This window comes from Ochotona curzoniae, unplaced genomic scaffold, assembly GCF_017591425.1.
Source record: "Ochotona curzoniae isolate NIBS_2020 unplaced genomic scaffold, NIBS_Ocur_1.0 contig_2321, whole genome shotgun sequence".
Taxonomy (NCBI): Eukaryota; Metazoa; Chordata; class Mammalia; order Lagomorpha; family Ochotonidae; genus Ochotona; species Ochotona curzoniae.
The window spans coordinates 14,984,485-15,001,292 of NW_024465421.1; the positions used below are offsets into that span (position 1 = coordinate 14,984,485).

The 16,808-nt window shown below is 52.6% G+C and overlaps 1 protein-coding gene across 1 annotated transcript in view; it reads left to right on the forward strand.

Moving 5' to 3' along the window:
- The first annotated feature begins 1,816 nt into the window (after positions 1-1,816).
- The window catches only part of XYLT1 (xylosyltransferase 1), a 257,904-nt gene continuing 242,912 nt past the window's right edge, over positions 1,817-16,808 (forward strand). The window contains exon 1 of the mRNA XM_040973266.1: positions 1,817-2,264. Within this exon, the coding sequence (XP_040829200.1) occupies positions 1,911-2,264 (354 nt within the window). The 5' untranslated portion in view covers positions 1,817-1,910. The remainder of the gene's footprint in view (positions 2,265-16,808) is intronic.

The window sequence follows — 16,808 nt, forward strand, 5'->3', positions numbered from 1 at the left end:
TTCTTTCTTGGAGGTGGGGGTCCTTCCAGCACGTCCAACCTCCCATGAACTCTCAGAACTTGGGCATATCTCTAGGGGCACCAGCTTCACTACATCTAACCGATTTATTTATTTATTTATTTATTTATTTATTTGAAAGGGAGAGGATGGGAGAAAGAGAAAGAGGGGATCTTGCATTCTTTGGTTTATCTTGCATTCATTGATTTACTCTCCAAAGACCTTTGTCAGGTTGGGCCAGGCTGAAGCCAGAAGCCTGGAACTCAATCCAGGTCTCCAACATGGGTGGCAGGGGCCATGTTGGCCCAACCACTTGGGCTATCTTCTGCTGCTTTCCAGGGGGCACATTAGGAGGAAGCTGGAATCAGAATAGGAGCTGGGACTTGAACTCAGGGACTCCAACATAGGATGCCAGCAAGTGTCCAATGCCTACCCCACCCTCCTTACACAGGCATCTGCCTGTCTGGTTCAGCAGTCTCCACTCCCTCCCTTCCTATCTCTCTTGGTGGTTCATGGGCTTCGCTTAAAATTAGCATGAGGTCAAAAGACATGGAAAGCATGGAAAGAGATGCAAAGCATTTACCCCAAGTCCCAAATGTCCTAGCCTGTGGATGTGATCTGTATTCCCACAGGGTACAGCAACTCAACCCATGGGCTCAGCATCCCACGCTGCTGTGAATAAAACCTCCGGGAAGAGAACAGGGGAGGGAAAGACCAGACTGAGTCGGGGCTGAGGATGGAGGTCACTGACAGAGGAGGAGGCAACTGGGGCCTGGGAGGAACCCTCCTGGCTCAAGGTCACCAGGGCAGACAGGTCAGGATGGCAAAGAACTCCACTTGGCAAAGCAAGACCCAGGCTCCAAGAGCTAGCGAGCCGCGCGTGTAGACAGAAGGCTGGCTTCCGGGTGGGTGCAGTGAGAAGCGCAAGGGCCAGACTTGGGGGCTCACAGCCCGTGAAGGAAACCCCGCGGGTCTCCTTTTTCACAACGGAGCACTTTGCTGCCAAGTGGGTTGAGTCCTTGGGGATGCGCGCGGTGACTCAGTGAGCACTTGGCGCACCGTTGGGGGTTGGGGGTGGGGCGGAGTGTGATTCAGGAGTCACTCACAGGCCGGCGCGGCGCTTCGGGGCTTAGAGACTCCACACCCTTCCAGCCAGGACCCGGAGACCCAGCTGAGGCTCTCCCGCCACTAGGGTCCCGGGGTCTCCACCGGCCGCCCATAACTCCGGGCGAGCAGCCCGCTGGGTTCACCTGCCTGCTTCCCATGCAGAAGGCGGGCTCTTAGGACCCCTCGCTCAGAGGACCCCTACCCTCTTCCCGATTTCTCTGGTTCTCCTCTCTGCCTCGGGGAACCCGCCCCGCTCCCCCGCGAGTCCTGGAGGTGTCAGTCTGCTAGCCTCACCGCCCCTCCTTTCCCTCCGCCTTCCCGCACCTCGGCTCCGCCTTCAGCCCCGCCCCTCTCCGCCCCGGTCCGCGCCCCCTACCAGTCCCCGCCCCTGGGCCCCCTGCCCCATCACCCACCCCTCCAACCCTGGACAAGGGTGTGGGGAGGGGAGACTCGTAGGGGCTACGCGCCCTCACACCGCGCGCCCGGGTACCCCACCTCTGGCGCGCGCGCGCCCGCCAGCCACCCCCTCCGCGGCCTCCCGCTCCCGCCTCCCCGCCTTCCCCTCCTCCTGGTGACGTCCGGGTCCCTGCCCGTCTGAAAACTCCGCGCCGCGGCGGTGGAGGCGGCGGCGGCGGCAGAGGAGGAGGAGGAGGAAGAGCGCGGCGAGCCGAGGCGGCGGCGGCGGCCCGAGCGGGAGCCCGAGTGGCAGCCGGCGGCCGTGGGCAGCGCGGGCAGCGCGGGCAGCGCGGGGGCGGCCCGGAGCGCGCCGGGGTCCCCGCGCCCCGCTCGCCCGCCGCGCTCTGAAGATGGTGGCGGCGCCGTGCGCCCGGAGGTTGGCCCGGCGTTCTCACTCGGCGCTGCTCGCGGCGCTCACCGTGCTGCTGCTGCAGACGCTGGTCGTGTGGAATTTCAGCAGCCTCGACTCCGGGGCCGGCGAGCGCCGCGCGGGCGCAGCGGTCGGCGGCGCCGCCGAGCAGCCGGCCCCAGCCCCGGCTCCGCGCCGGGAGCGCCGGGACCTGCCCGCGGAGCTGGCTGCAGCCCGAGGAGGAGGCGGCAGTGAAGGAGGACGGGGGCTCCCGGCACGGGTGCGGGGAGGCGGCCCCGGAGATCCGCGGGCGCAGCAGTCGGCCCGCCGAGGGGCACTGCCCGCTCGGGAGCTGGTAAGATCCCCTATGGGCTGGCGTCTGGCTGGGAGGCTGGGAGGGAAGCCGAGGTCGACCGCAGTCCTTGAACCCTGGTACTAGGATACGGGACTCTGTGTGCCCCCCTGCAGTCTGAGGACTGCTCCCTAGGAAGGTCTGGGGAAGTTCTCTCCTGAGGAGGCGTCCTGGGGGTTACCGGAGCCGGCAGGGGTTCCTGTTCCTTTTGCTTTTGCCGGTGCCCGGACCCCAGAACTGCGTCTAGTGTGGGGACCCGCTGATGCCACTCTCCCCTTGCCTGGTGCGTGCATCACGCCTTGATCCTCAGCAGCTGCTCAGGGGTGGCTCCCGCAGCTGCAGGTCCTGGCCGAGTCCAGTGCGGACAGCAAAGCCCCTTGCTCTCTCTGGCCTGCGTGGGTGCGCCCCAATGGAGACTCCGTCGAGGGTGCCCAGGCTTACCTTGTGTACCCTGTGTCCCCTCTGTGGTGGTCTGAGCCTTCAGTCTGCCCGTTCTCGGTCTCTAACCTTGTGCTCTCTCTTTCTGACTTGAGCACCTCCCTGGTGGGAGCCCGGGCTCCGGTTCCCTTTCTCTGCCCGGTGTGGGTCCGTCCACACCGCCCTCCTAGGCTGTGAACAAACAGTTTATAAAGCTGTCTGGCGCAGACTGACTGGGGCCCTCCGGGTGTCTGGGTGGGAAGCTGCTTTGCCTTCCTTAATGTCCCCCAGCTGCTTCTGGGATGTCATTCTTATCCATCTCCACCTGAGACAGGGCAGAGGGTTGGAGTCCCTGAGTGGGGTCCGGGGACTCCACTGCACCCCCCATTGGGTGGGTGGGAGCCACCGTCTCCAGACATGACTGATGTGTGTTATGTATGTGTCTGTAGCATTGCCACTTGGCTGCCTGCAGGGATTTGCTGAGTGTGTGAAGGAGAGCAGACAAGGGGTGGTGTCTGTATGTTTGAGAGAGAGAGAGAGAAAGGGAGAGACATCCGCTTCCTTAGGGACTGGGCACGTGGCCCTGCCGTGTGCCACGTTGGGAGTCTCACCAGAGACCACCTTTGTGCACAGCGTGACACATCCCTGCGCTGCTCAACTTTCTCCGGAGTTTGTGTGACCCTCTGTGCCAGCGTGCGCCTCTCTGTGCCAGTGGTCGGAGCCAGCCCTGGGGGTTGGGGGCAAGATGTGATGGCATCTCATGTCACTCTGTGGGTAGCAGGGAGAGCCCAGGACATTCCCAGGGTCTCGTACGCCCCCTGGCCCCATCCCTCCCATGAACGGGGAAGGGTATTCTGAATTCCAAAGGTGTTTAAACTCCCAGAGTGGGTCATGATGTGTGCTGGCAACAGCAAGGCAATCACAGATTCTTTCAGGACTCAGAACCCTGCAGGGAGGCAGGGTAGGAGGGGGACTCGGCAGCAGGTGTTGCTGGCTCTGTGTGCAAAGACATGGGGTGGGCTTGGAAGGCAGAAGAGGTTTACTGGGTCCCCTCTGGAGTGAGCAGACCACCTGTTGAAGCAAATGAAGAGAAGGAAGGGGTGTGGACTGGCTGGTCCTCTCGGGCCCCTCCGCCTGTGCAGTATCCATCCCCAGTTCTGTTTTAGCCTCAGTGCCTTGTTCTCTGCCCCATCCCAGAGAGCCCTGGAGGAGGGTGTTTGCCATGATCCGTGCTGGTTCCTCATGGAATTCTGGTCCAGTTCTGGAGGTGCTTTGCTTTTTCTGAGGCTTCTGCTTTTACTTTGCCATCCTCCCACCCACCTCTTCCAGCATCTCAATGTCTTCTTCACCTTCCGACTCAAACATCTAAGTCATTTTGCTCTGTTTTCTGTCCTTTTCCCTTCCTGTTTTTTTTTTTTTCCTGCCCTGCACCTGGATTTGGGTTTTCTTTGCATCTCTCTCGCCTCTGTCCCCTCCCATATATCCATGCCAGTGGCCTGGCAATCATAGCACATACCTACTGGCTGTGCCCCCATCCTGGGGGTCTGCCCTCCTCCCTCCCACTGTGCCCACCCAGCCCCTGCCCTTCCAAGGAGCTCAAGGAGACCAGAAGGGGGCAGGCTGTTCCCAAAGTCCAGCGTAGCTGGAGCTGGGGTTGCAGGCAAGGAGAGGAGTGGATGTCTCAGAAGCCGCAGAGGCCCTGGCAACACGCGTGGCTGCTGGCGTGATGTTCTGGAGGGAGATTCGGGCGTGGGACATGAAAGAAAAACCTCCCTGTGATTTTCCAGATGGCTCTTGTAGGAGCTGGTGAGCCACATGTTTGAGACACGATGTCTCATCGCAGTGCTCCGTAGCAGGCAGGGGTGGGGTAGGGTGCAAGGGGAGATCTGTGGTGGCCTGGGGTGGGCGTGTCACCCGAGTGTCTGGCGGCAGCAGTGGCGGGAGCTCTGCCTGTACTGACCTTGCTGCTCCCTTATGCCTGCTGTCCCACGGCTCCTCATCTGTGCCCTCTCTCTGTGGGGAGAGCTGCCACTCCGTGCAAAGCCCTGATTGTGTTTTGTATTAAGAAGCTAAGAAGAAAACACCCAGTTGCTCAAGCAGGCAGAGTCAGAGGGTAGGAGCATGGCAGCCACACGGGTTTATCATCCATCGGGGATTTCCAAGCTGCCTTTTCTTCTCGCTCCTGCAAGGCTCTTCCGTCTGAGCATCCCTGCGGTGGCTTGCGCCTGAGTTGTGCGGCTGAGCCTCTGACTCCTTCGCTCGGTCTCCAGTAAGCTGTGGATTTTTGCTGTCATCTCAGACTTGATGAAATAGGCAGGCTCCTCTAGAGAGGGGGAGAGGAAAAAATTGAGGGGAAACTGTCAAAAAGATCAGCCTGCAAATTTTTGGAGACAGCAAAGGAGAGGTCTTTGTGTTTAGACAACACATGTTTATTTTCGTTCTCTTGAAGACTTTGCATTGTATGCCCCTAGGTAAACTGTTGCTCAGTAAGTTTCCTTTAAGAAAGCGCTTTTTATTTATGTATGTATTTATTTATTTATTTATTTTTTGAGGGGGCCTCCTTCCCTACTCCACGCACAAGTGGAAGTAGAATGCCGTTTCTGTACTGTCTGGCCTCTTTGAAATGTTGGTTTTTCCACAGAAATTTCTCATGCTTCACATTGCTCAGATAACTTGGATTTGCCATACCTTGGCAGTGACTCCGAAAGGTTGGTCTTCTGCATCCAGACCCCTCTTGTTCTAACCGTCTTGGAGGCGTGGCTGTCCTTTGAATCCAAATGTTTTGAGACCAGAGAGAGAACAGAGGGTATTTTATTGATTTTTTTTTTTTTCACACTCACGGAAGTTTTGTTTCGTTATGCTTTGTACATAGAAAAACATATTGTGGAACAATATGTATCTTCCCACTAATGTTGCAATCTGTTAGCCATATACTGGTTGACATATAATGTTAAATAAAATATATAAATAAAGCTAGATGTTATTTGTACATAAATATAGATGCAAGTATGTATATAGACTTATATGGACATAGATATATTTTCTGTACCTTCTAGTTCTTTACATTTTAGGCATTCTCTCCATTGTATCAGAATTTTTTTTTTTAAACTTTTCAGCAGATTGGGTGGTAAAATGCTTGTTATTTTTTAAATGGGAAACTGACTGAGGCCCAAGTTGTTACTCACTGGTGCTTATAGTTTTAGCTTACGGTCTATATAGAAAATGAAAATCTAGTGAGTTGAGGAATCATTGTGTCCCAGTGTGTGCGTATCCCAGAAAGCAAAGGTCTCGTTCCAAACCTCTCTGCAGTAAGAGTCGGCCTCCCTGCCCAGAGATGCTTATGATGGGACGGGAGGGGAGGAAACCACAACCTCTGTATTTTACTATCTTCTTTGTTGTTATTCTTACAGATTGATGTTGTTTTTGTAAGAGGAAAAGTGATATGCAGAAAGACGGGGAGAGAGAGAGTCAAAGTGTGATAGCGTCCATCCATTGGTTCACTCCCCAAATGGCCCCGCAGCCAGGCCTGGCCAGGTAGAAGCCTGGCCATGAAACTCCACCTGGGTCTCCCCTGTGGGTGGCACTGGCTGCCCTCCCCTGTCTTCCTAGGTGTGTTAGCAGGGAGCTGGAGGGGAGGCAGGGCAACTGGGACTTGCACTCGTGCTGTGCTACGGGATGCTGGTGCTTCAGGCAGCTGCTTAGCTGTCTGTGCCACCATGCCAGCCTCGTGCATATCTGATTTAACATTTCTGTGCCCAAAGAGTGGAATGCGTTCCTGTTGGCCTGCATGGGCCTGGGGTCACTGCTCTTCCCGCTTTTGGCTGATGCTGCCTTAGGACTTGTTCCTTCTGCTGTCCCTTCCTCCTTGCTCTTGTGTAATCCCATTCTTATCCCACATTCCCAGCTACCAGACTCAATGAGAATGTACTTTGGAAAACTTTAAAAAAAAAATTAAAAACAAAATACAAACCTAACTGCAGCAAAACTCCAAGTCATGTGTGTGGGGGGGTGTTGGGACAGGAGAAAAAGTCACGGGAAATATACACAAATGCAAAGAGGGCTTTGTTTGGTACCCACCTGTGACGAACCTGGGTTCCAATCCCAGCTTTGGTCTGTCCCAGCCTCCATAGCCCTGACCACAGTTCACTTTGTCTTTGCTCCTCCGTGGCTGGACTCCCCCATTGAACTGTGTAAGAATGAAATACAGTCATGCAAAAGGGAACCAGTTTGGGCCTGGGACACAATAAAGACGCTAATATGAGCTGTTCTTAAAAAGAAATTCTTGGTATGTTTGAAAATAAGCAATTTTTTTTTGCAGTTATTCATTTTCCCACACAAAGTAGGGCTTGAGTGAAATCCAAGAGAGCAAAACACATCCAGCTCTGTGTGCCAGCCCTGGGGCAGGACGGAGTGTGGTGGAGTGCCGACTGTACGCCAAGGGATCATTTTGGTGTTTTGCATACATTATATTACTAAATGTTTACTTAAAAAAAAAGAAAAAGGAACTTAAGAGGGACCTGACTATGACAATGTTGAAGGGAAAGCAGCCTGGCTGGGAACTGTTTGCTTTGGCATTGTAGGTGACGGGGCAGAGGAGCTGGGGACCTTCGCAGACATGACCTCACCAGCTCTGACCCCTCCCGACACTGTGGGCCGCTGTGCTGCTCCCATTGCAAGGATGAGGAAGCCAAGGCTCAGAGAGGAGAAGCTCAGAAAGATCATGCAGCCCGGGGCTAGTAGCAGTGGGCTCTAAACCCAGAGCTGCCCCTTCCCCAGGGACAGCCCCGACTCGGAGCTCCTGCTCACTGGGGGTCTTGGCAACACTCTGGTACGGCTGTATCATTGCCAAACTCTTTCCTTACTGTTTCCCTCACTTCTTTTCACTGATTCCCACGCGTGTGCCTACTCCAGGAGAGGAGTGCATATCTAGCTGGCCGTCACCCTACTCCTAAGTCAACAAGCAAACAGAAGGACCCCAAAAGCCATAAAAAGGCCTCTCCAACACTTATATTGCATTAGGCACTGTTTTTGACCCTTGAGGCGTGTGCACACGCACACACACACACACACACACACACACACACACACACACACACACACACACACACTCACACATGCATTAGCTCATTTAATCCTTGAAACCATGTACTGGTACAGCAGCCAAAAGTTGTGGTGTTCAGTAGAACCAAATTCTGTTAACTAATGTGACCTCTTTGGCCCTAAGGTGGGGGTGGGAGAATGCTTCAGCAGCATTCCCAATGTCCATGGTTGCAGGTCAGCCGGGGATCCTGCCCAGGCAGCCCCTCCTAGATACTCGACAGCTCTCCTCTGCATCCTCCCTTGTACCAGGGTCTTGTGAGGCCTGGTTGACAGGTTGACAGGGCCTGTGGGGAGGCACACAGCACTTGAATGAGCTCCAGGGGTGGGATGTGTTTTCTTTTTCAAACCACAGCATAGATTTCAGGTGTGCAGCATGATGCTTTGAAACATAGAGAAACGAAAAGGTTACCCCAGTCGAGCAGACTCACATATCGTCTTTCCTAGTGATTCTTTTGCAGCTGGTGAGAGCCTCTAAAAACCTTCTTTGGGTAGAACTCCTCAGGCGCTACAGCGTCATCGTGTAAAGCCCTTGTACCTCAGACCTCTAGACTTGCTCATCCTCTGGCCTGCGTCTCCTCATCCCAAGACGGGAATTAACAGTCCTGGGAAAGAAGGCATTGCCCTGTTGTAAACTCTGCAGCATGTGTACCAGGAAATAATTGAACTTGATCTGCCAATTTGTCAGGGAGGAGACATCTCGAATTCAGCTCTGTTGAGTCAGGGCAGGAAGGGCCTTTTGGCTCATGGAGCAGACTTTTTGCTGCTCTGCTCACTCAGTTAACCTGCCCTGTGGCTGCCTCCAGAGCAGCCCGGAGAGCCTGGATGGGGAGGTGGGCAGGCAGCATGGGCTCAGCAGCAGAAGCTGTGTCTACCAGCATGTTGTCTCCATTGCTGGGAGGACACTTCTTCCCGCCTGTAGCAGGAACTGCCCGTTTGCCCACAGATACTCATCGGGTTATGCCCCTGTGATCCTTGTGGTTAGCTTGGCTCCTCCCACATTGGAAGCCATAGTGCTTACAGAAATGTGCTGGAGAGGAGGGCTGTTCCCTTAACCCTGACCAACAGTGTCCCTGGAAGTCTAGGCACCCAGCTGGATGAGGGTAAGGGTGGAGCCTATTTTCAAGACATTCTGGGGGAATGTGAAGATCTCCCCCATAGAGGGTTCCCTGAGGACAGTGAAATGGACTTGTTCCCTCTCAAGGCTTGTCCCAGCTGGGTACCCGCTGGCTTATCTGGGCATCTAATCCAGGCTGATAGGCTCCTGGGTGCTAATGAGATAATGTGGAAATAAGCCTTGGTTTCTCCTCCCAAGAACTCTAGGCTTTGATCCTTGGCCACTGTGCACATTGGGTCTGGTTTAAACTTGAGGGATTCCTGTCAGTGGAGCAGGGAGATTGCTTCAAAGATGCCCCAGCAGTGTAACTGACTACGGAAAAGGTGGACAAGCAGGAAGTTATCAGGTGTCTACCCGGTGCTGGCTGCTGTGCACTGCTACAAAGATGTCATCCCATCGACTCCTTGCACATCCTTGCAAGTGAAGGGCCATTTTTCTCATCTCTGTTTTGGTGAGTAGAAGTAATTTTGAAAAATAAGGCAAGAAATTCAATGAAATTTACTTAGCTGAGAAGTTGGCCAGATTGGGAATTGGGTGGTGATTTCTAAAGCTGTTGTTAGTCTCTGCCCAGTACAGACGAAGTCCTTGTCTCTCTCCAGCTCTCCCTCTGGTCTCTTCACGCATCTCTCTATCCAACCATCTTTGCATTTATCTGCCCATTCATCCCAGTTGCCTTTCCAATTAGGTGTCCAGCCATCTACCTATCCGTCCATCTGTGCATCCCATGTGTGCATGCATCCATCCTTCCATCCTGCACCCCAACTACAAGAGCACACTAGCAAGTGTGTCCAGCACTGGGGCTGTCTCAGTGAGCATAACAGATAAGATCCCTGGCTTCCAAGAGGACCACTCTTCATAGGCAGGGGGTAGGGCTGCTGCTGAGCAATGGCCTATCCACAGAGAGATGTGGCCCATCTCTGCTGATTGCCTTTGCCCAGGTGACCTTTTGGACATAAGAAGAAAGTGCCTAGGGAAATGGGAGTGAGGAATACCCAGGCAGGTGTTCTGCCAGCCTTGAGACCCAGGTTGGCCCACTCATCTGATCCAGGGTGTGTGTGGACTTCAAAGGAATCGTACAGATAATCAAAGGGAGAGGTGGTGAGATCCGAGCTGGGGGCAAGTCCCAGGCTGTTTAGAATGTGGACAGGGCCGATACTGGCTCTGTGTGACAGTCCTTTCCCTTCAGGGAGGGACTCAATGCCCTCATGGAGTGTGCGGGAGTAGGATGGGGGTGGTGACCAGGCGAAGCCTGGCCCACAGCCAGTATGGAACTGCACCAAGGTAGCGGTTGGCAGGAAGCTTTCTCAGATGCATGGCCCCTGGCTAGGTGTGCTTTGCTGTGCTAGAATAATGGGCACTGAATCGGAAAGGATGTTCCCCTAGGCTGTGTGGGTGTTGGAATTCTTAGAAAAGGCCCCAGAGCAGGCTCGTTCCTGTTCAGTCCCAAGCTGAGGTTGGTTATGCCCCAGACCCTCCAGGCTGACAGGAGCTCCCACAGCCCCTAAGCTCCTTTTTCCACCTGTGCTGCGGGAGGGGCTTTTCTGACTGTCGAGTTGGGGGCCCATTTGGAAGAACTCTGCCTTGCCAGCAAAGAGCTGGGAAGAATGGTGTGCGTTATCCTCTCCTCTCCCCACCCCCGCCACCGCTCCAACCCCCTTGGCTCATTCTTAGTGTTTCTGTGCCTAGACTGACTGCTCACTGGGCACTACGGAGGTGACCTCCCCTCCCGGGCTGGTGGTGGATACCCAGCATACGCAAATGCTTGCCACGGTCAGGCCTTTGTGGATGCATGCATGGATGGAAATAGAATCATGCAGTTTGGTTTCCCCTTTGTGGTGACAGGGTCATCTGAATCACCTGCCTTCCCCTTTCTGTGCTCCCTGTGGGCGTGGTCAGATGCCAGGGGGCAGGTGGGAGGGTGGGGCTGTCCAGAGCACCTTGGCTTGGTCTGTTGCTACCAGGGATGTGTGACTCTCTGTGTCTTTGTGGTGCTTACCAGATGCCAATAACCCACTTCCCTCCCCCAACTTGTGCAGATTAAACTTGAGAAGCAGGTGAGAAAGCTTTGAAGCTCAGGATCACAAGAATGTGGGCGTGTTCAGACCCCTCATCTAGTCCCCCCCTCTTGTCACCCCCTGGGCACAGAGCAGAAGGAATGCTTGATATCCAGTTGAGGTTTCTCACCCGCTCCTGGGCTTAGCAGAGCTTAGTCCAGGGTCCACTGTGCATCAAGAGAAGGACAGATACACTGACCTCATGTGGCTTGTGGAGTGGGGCAGGAGAGCCCCAAAACAACCAGAAAAACCCCACAAGTCAGATGGGCACACGTGCAGTGATGGTAACAGTTGGGGGGCTGAGACACAAGGAGGGGCTGTGGGTGAGTGGAGGTGTCTTTCCTTTCTTTTTGAATTATTTTGGGCTTGTTGTACTTACCGTGTGGACTGGCTTTGGGGTGAGGATTGGTTTCACATGGAGGTCAGGGCGCATCCAGAGCCACTGTGCACGTCCCAGCTATGTTGCAGATGGGGTCATGACTGCCAGTGATTGCAGGTGCTTCACGGGCAAGCCTGCTTTACTGTCATGGCGTCTGAGACAGAGCTGTGATTCCCCTCCATCCAGAGTGCAGTTTTGCATCTGTTCTTTGGACTGCTTCTGTGGAACAAAATTTGCTATATCTTTGACTTGAAACATACAGCTTGATGAATTTTTGTGAACCAAACACAGCCAAGGAACCCACACCTCCATCAAGAAACAGAGCAACAGGGCTGGTGCTGTGGTGCAGCAAGTTAAGCAGCTCCCTAGGACATAGCTTCCCCCATTTGGGCACCTGTTTAAGTCCTGGCTGCTCTGCTTCCAATTCAAAAGCAGTGGAAGATGCCTCAGGTGTTGCCACTCATGTGACGAAGTGGCAGAAGCTCCTGGCTCCTGGGTTCTGGCTTCATCCTGGCCCTTGCTGTTGCAGCCATTTGGGGAGCGAACCAGCAGATAGAAGATCTCACTCCCTCTCTTTTTCTGTAACTCTGCTTTTCAAATGCATACTTGAAAAAAACCTCACAAACAAGAAATCTCAGTGTATCAACAGTATCCCAGATCCGCCTCGCTTCTGCTGCTTCAGTGAACATTTGACGGATTGGCTAGTAGCTGTCTATTTCTTTAAATGTGTATTAGGGGAAAATATACAAATATCGCCAATCAATCAAAATGACAACTCCAAGGCTCTTATTGCTTAGCATGTGACTAAAATGGTGTTTAAGTAAAAAGAAGTTGACTAACAAGCTCAGAATGCATAAGTGCACCGCGTCCTAATCCTAGGATCATAGTTGAGTTGGTTGTTGAGAGTCAAGGGTGTGCTACAATGGCTAAAGTTGGATACATGTTGGCTTGAGTGCTTGAAAGATGTTTTCCTTCCCTGCGCAGCCACTGGGCTACTTTGGCTGTGAAGTGTAGGTGGAAGGATGCTCTTGGAGGAACTGTGTCTGAGTCTGTCTGGATGGTGCATTTGGAGGCTGTCTGCATTACTTTTGCAGTTGGGGAAAGAGATTGCCCTGTTGGATATCCTCAGCTTGTCTGCTCTGATTTAGGTCCAAGCCCTTCTGCTGCATCTTCTGGACTCACCACTGTGCATCTGCTTGCCGTTGCCTGTTGGTGCTCCAGTCCCCCAGGTTGTAGACTTGAAACGAGTCATGATGAATGAGTCCTCAAATGGCCCAATAATGATTACATTAACTTAAGCCTGCACCAGGACTCTCCTGTTTAGAAACAGGGTGACAGAACCATGCTACAGTGTTAACAGCAATTGAAAAGGGCAGTGGAGACAACTTATCATTTTGTAATGAGCTGACGGGAAGAAGTCATAAAAGCTGAGAGCCCAAGGACAGCATGATAACCCTACCAGAGTCTGAGCGTGCCAACAGAATCACGCTCATAAAACAAACAAATATTGTGGGTGCTGGAGGGTTACTGTCTGCATTATTCAAGGATAGGATCAAAACCACAGATTACATAGACCAAGAAATGCAGCAGCTACCTCATTAAGCATCCTTTCTTTGGGGGTGTGTGAAAGTTATCCTCTTCCCATTTCTGCTCCTTTCCTTGCAGAATGGGGCTCTATTAATTAGAGATGTGATGGGAGGAAGTCATTCCCATCCCCCAAGCTTGTGGCTGCTTTTTGTTGTTGTTGATTTTTTAATGGAGGCCCACACTTTGCAGATGTTCTCTTTGAAATAAAAGCCTGTTCATTGTCTCCTTGGCTGTTTCTTTTATCTCCAACCCAGAAGAGGTGGCTGGAAAAAAAGACGCAGGGAACCCTGTTTGCTGGTCCTTGTGAAGCTTTGAGGGAGAATTCTGTACAGAGGACACCCTCTCTGCCTACTTTTTGCTCTCTGTCCTACTGAGGAACAGTCTTTGCTTCGGGACATCCCATTTCCGCTTGGTTAGAAGTGGAGGGGAAGGCAGAGCCAGGACCCAAGGTGTCTGGGGGTGTGGGGTGGAGTCACCTGCCAAAGGAGAGGCAGAGGGGGATTTTCAGTTGGGGGAGGGTTAGATAATTAACCCTTCCAGGGACAGAGAGACTGACTGTTGCTTTGCCATTCTTGTAGGTATAAAGAAAAAGCGACCACATAGCAATACTTGGTGGAAATGAATTCTTAATTGGAGTGAATGGATGAGTCTTGCTCTCCGACAAAATGGGCTGGGACAGGGGTGTTGACATTATCATGCTGTGGATTAAACTGCTCTCCTGACACCAGCCTCCCCTATGCATGCTGGTTCATATTCTGCTCCACTTCCAGTCCAGCTCCCTGCCGATGTGCCTGGGGAAGCATCAGAGGATGGTCCAAGTGCTTGGGAGTTCTGGATGGAGCCCAGGCTCCTGGTATGGGATTGGTCCAGTCCTGGGCATTGCTGCCAGTTTTGGAGTTGGAACCAGCAGATGGGAGATGTCTCTCTCTCTACCCCCCCCCCACACCCTGCCTCTCTTATTCTGCCTTTCAATTAAATAAAATAAAATATTGAAGAACAAAATGGGGAGCGAGAGGTACTGATGGGGAATCTGTAAGCTGGAAGAAAACTTGCCACTCCGTGTTTAGTTCGAGCTTACAGAGAGAATAATGGCAGATTGGGGAGGGGAGGTCTTGCCTTCCTTCCCATTGCCTTATTTTTTAGTTAAAAAAAAATTTTTTTTAAATGAAGATTTTAATCAGTAGACAAAATCAGTGATTTCAAATCAGAACCTAAATTGGAATGCTTTCGGAAGTGGAAAATTCATTCTCAAAGAGGGAATGATTTGGGGTTGGGTGGAAACACATCTGCCCGTCCCTGTGGAACCCTACCTTCCAGTTTATCCTGGGTTCCCTCCCCTGGCCCCACTCCCTGCCCCATCCACTCTGCCAATTTGCATCGCCTGCCGGCCTGCTGCTGTGCTGCCCATCTACAGCTCTTGCAGTAGGATTGTGAAGAACAGTTGCTGTCACCTGTCATGCATCATCCTTTGTGGAGGTTTGCACAGTCTGAGGAAGTGACCGCTGGTCTGATTCCCATGAACGGATGAGGGGGAGGGAGCGGAGGAATAGAGCAAGGAGCTGCCTTGGAATGCCAACTTGGCAGGCTGACTTGGGAGCTCATGTGTCGGATATTGGGGCATCCTCACCCCTTTTTGGAGCACCTGCATGCTAATTCTGCCTCTGCTTCCAATCCAGCTTCCTGCCAGTGTGCACCTGACAGAGGGCAGAGGCAGCAGGGGATGGCTCATGTACGTGGGCCCCTGCCACCCACCATGGGAGGCCCAGATGGAGTTCCTGACTCAAAGGTTTGGTCTGGACCAGTCCTGGATGTTGTAGGCATTTGCAAAAGAACATCAGCAGATGGTAGTTCTCTTTTTCTCTCATTCTACCTTTCAAATAAGTAAATAAACTTAGCAATAAACAAATTTACCACATGTGTTGCTCAGGAAGTAGAGGCAGAAGAAACCCTTGTATGTTCTTTAGAATGGTCCGGCCAGAAGGTTGGCACTATTTGCCCACTGCACGGGTGGAACCACAGAAGCCCAGTAGCAAGTGAGTCTCCCCAAGTCAAACCATGATGTAAAATGGAGAAGGTCTTGACAGGAGGATGGCCATGCAAATGACCGTAGACCCCGACACTTGTGAAGGTGACAGCTGATGGCTGGAGGTAGCCTTACTGGTTCCCACCGTTATGCACTCTGAGTGGTGGTGGTTGGGTTGAGGGAGGGAATAGCACTCTCCCACAGCCAGTCCTGCAAAGGAGAGGCAACATGGAGAGTGTAATATTTTGGGAAGTTGCTGATTTGTATTAAAATAATAATTACAGCGATAATTACAGGCACGGATTTCAGTGAGACTCAGCTGCTGACTGTGAGAAAAAATAATTAATTGCATCTCCCCTGGAAATCACAAGGAGGCCAGGGCTGCCCTCGCCTGTGCAAGACCACCCCTTGCTGACCCACTGCCTGTGCACAAGGAGTTGTTGGCAGATTTCCGTGGGAGGAGCCCCTGGGGAGTAGGGCACAGCGCCTACCCCTGGAAGCAGGTGCAGTTACAATCAGAGGAAAGCCACTTCAATCTTCCCTTTTGTGATTCAGTATTCTTTGGGTCCCTGAGGCTGAGCTGCCCCTGGGAATGTCCACCTCCCTGATCTTAGCATCTGGGTGAAGTCCCACCTCTGCTTCCAGTCCAGCTCCCCGCAAATGCTCAAATGGTTCTGAGAGGCAGCCAAGCATGGCCCAAAGCTTGGCTCCCTGCTGCACATGTGAGGCACCTGTGTGGAGCTCCTGGCTCCTGGATTTGGTCTGGTCAAGTCCTGGCTGTTACAGGAATTGGCTAGTAAGCCAGAACATGGGAGATTCATTCTCTCTCTCTCCCCTCTTTCCACTTCTGTCTGCCACTGTACTTTTCAATAAACAAAACAAAACTTTGGTAAGTAAATATTTCTGAAATATTCTAGCATCAGCTAATCCCTAGCCATAGTAAAAAAAAAGTCTTAGTTTTTAAAAGATTTGTTTATTTTTATTGGAAAGGCAGATTTATACAGTGAAGGACAGATGGAAAGAAAGATCCTCCATTTACTGGTTCACTCCCCAAATGGCTGCAATGGCCAAAGCTGAGCAGATCTGAATCTAGGAGACAGGAGCTTCTGTGTCCCACATGGGTGCAAGATTCTAAGGCTCTGGGCCATCCTCTGCTGCTTTCCCAGGCCACAAGCAGGGATCTGGATTCGAAGTGAAGCAGCCAAAACCTGAACTGGTGTCCATATGGGATGCTGGTACACAGGCAGAGAATCAGTGTGCGGTGCTACCTCACTGGCCCCAGCATCCCTGTGTTTTAACCTTGAGCCCCGTGCTGCCTTTGCCCTCCTTCTGGAGTCCTTGTGGTCTGTATTCTCTGTGTGGCTTGCTGCACCTCCCATCCTGTGTGTGTGCATCATCTCTGTCAGGTTAGCTAACCACAGCTGTGGGCCGTTTGCATGTGGCCTGTGAACCAACAACAGATTTCACCTTTTTGAATGGTTGGGCAATAAAATAGGAAGACTGTTTCGTGACTAGACATGAAATGGCATTCAAATATGTGTCGCTAAATACAGGCTTATGGTCACAAAGCAGTGTCTGCCCTTCCACGGATCAGCTGTGACTGCTTTTGTGCTCTCCCTGCATGGTCGGGCAGCTGTGACACAGGTAGCCTGGCCCCTGGAGCATAGACTGTTTAGCCTCAGGCCCATTAAAGAAAGGCCTGCTGACCTTGTGTGGACATTGTTTTCCTGGAGTTGTAATTGCTCGTTTGCTTCACTGTATGTTTCGCTGTGGACTAGTGTACAGTGTGAATGTCCACCTTGTTGTGGGCATTTGGGAAATTCTCTTACAAATGGTGCTGCTAAGGATGTTCTTGTGCGTGCCTTTTGTTGAA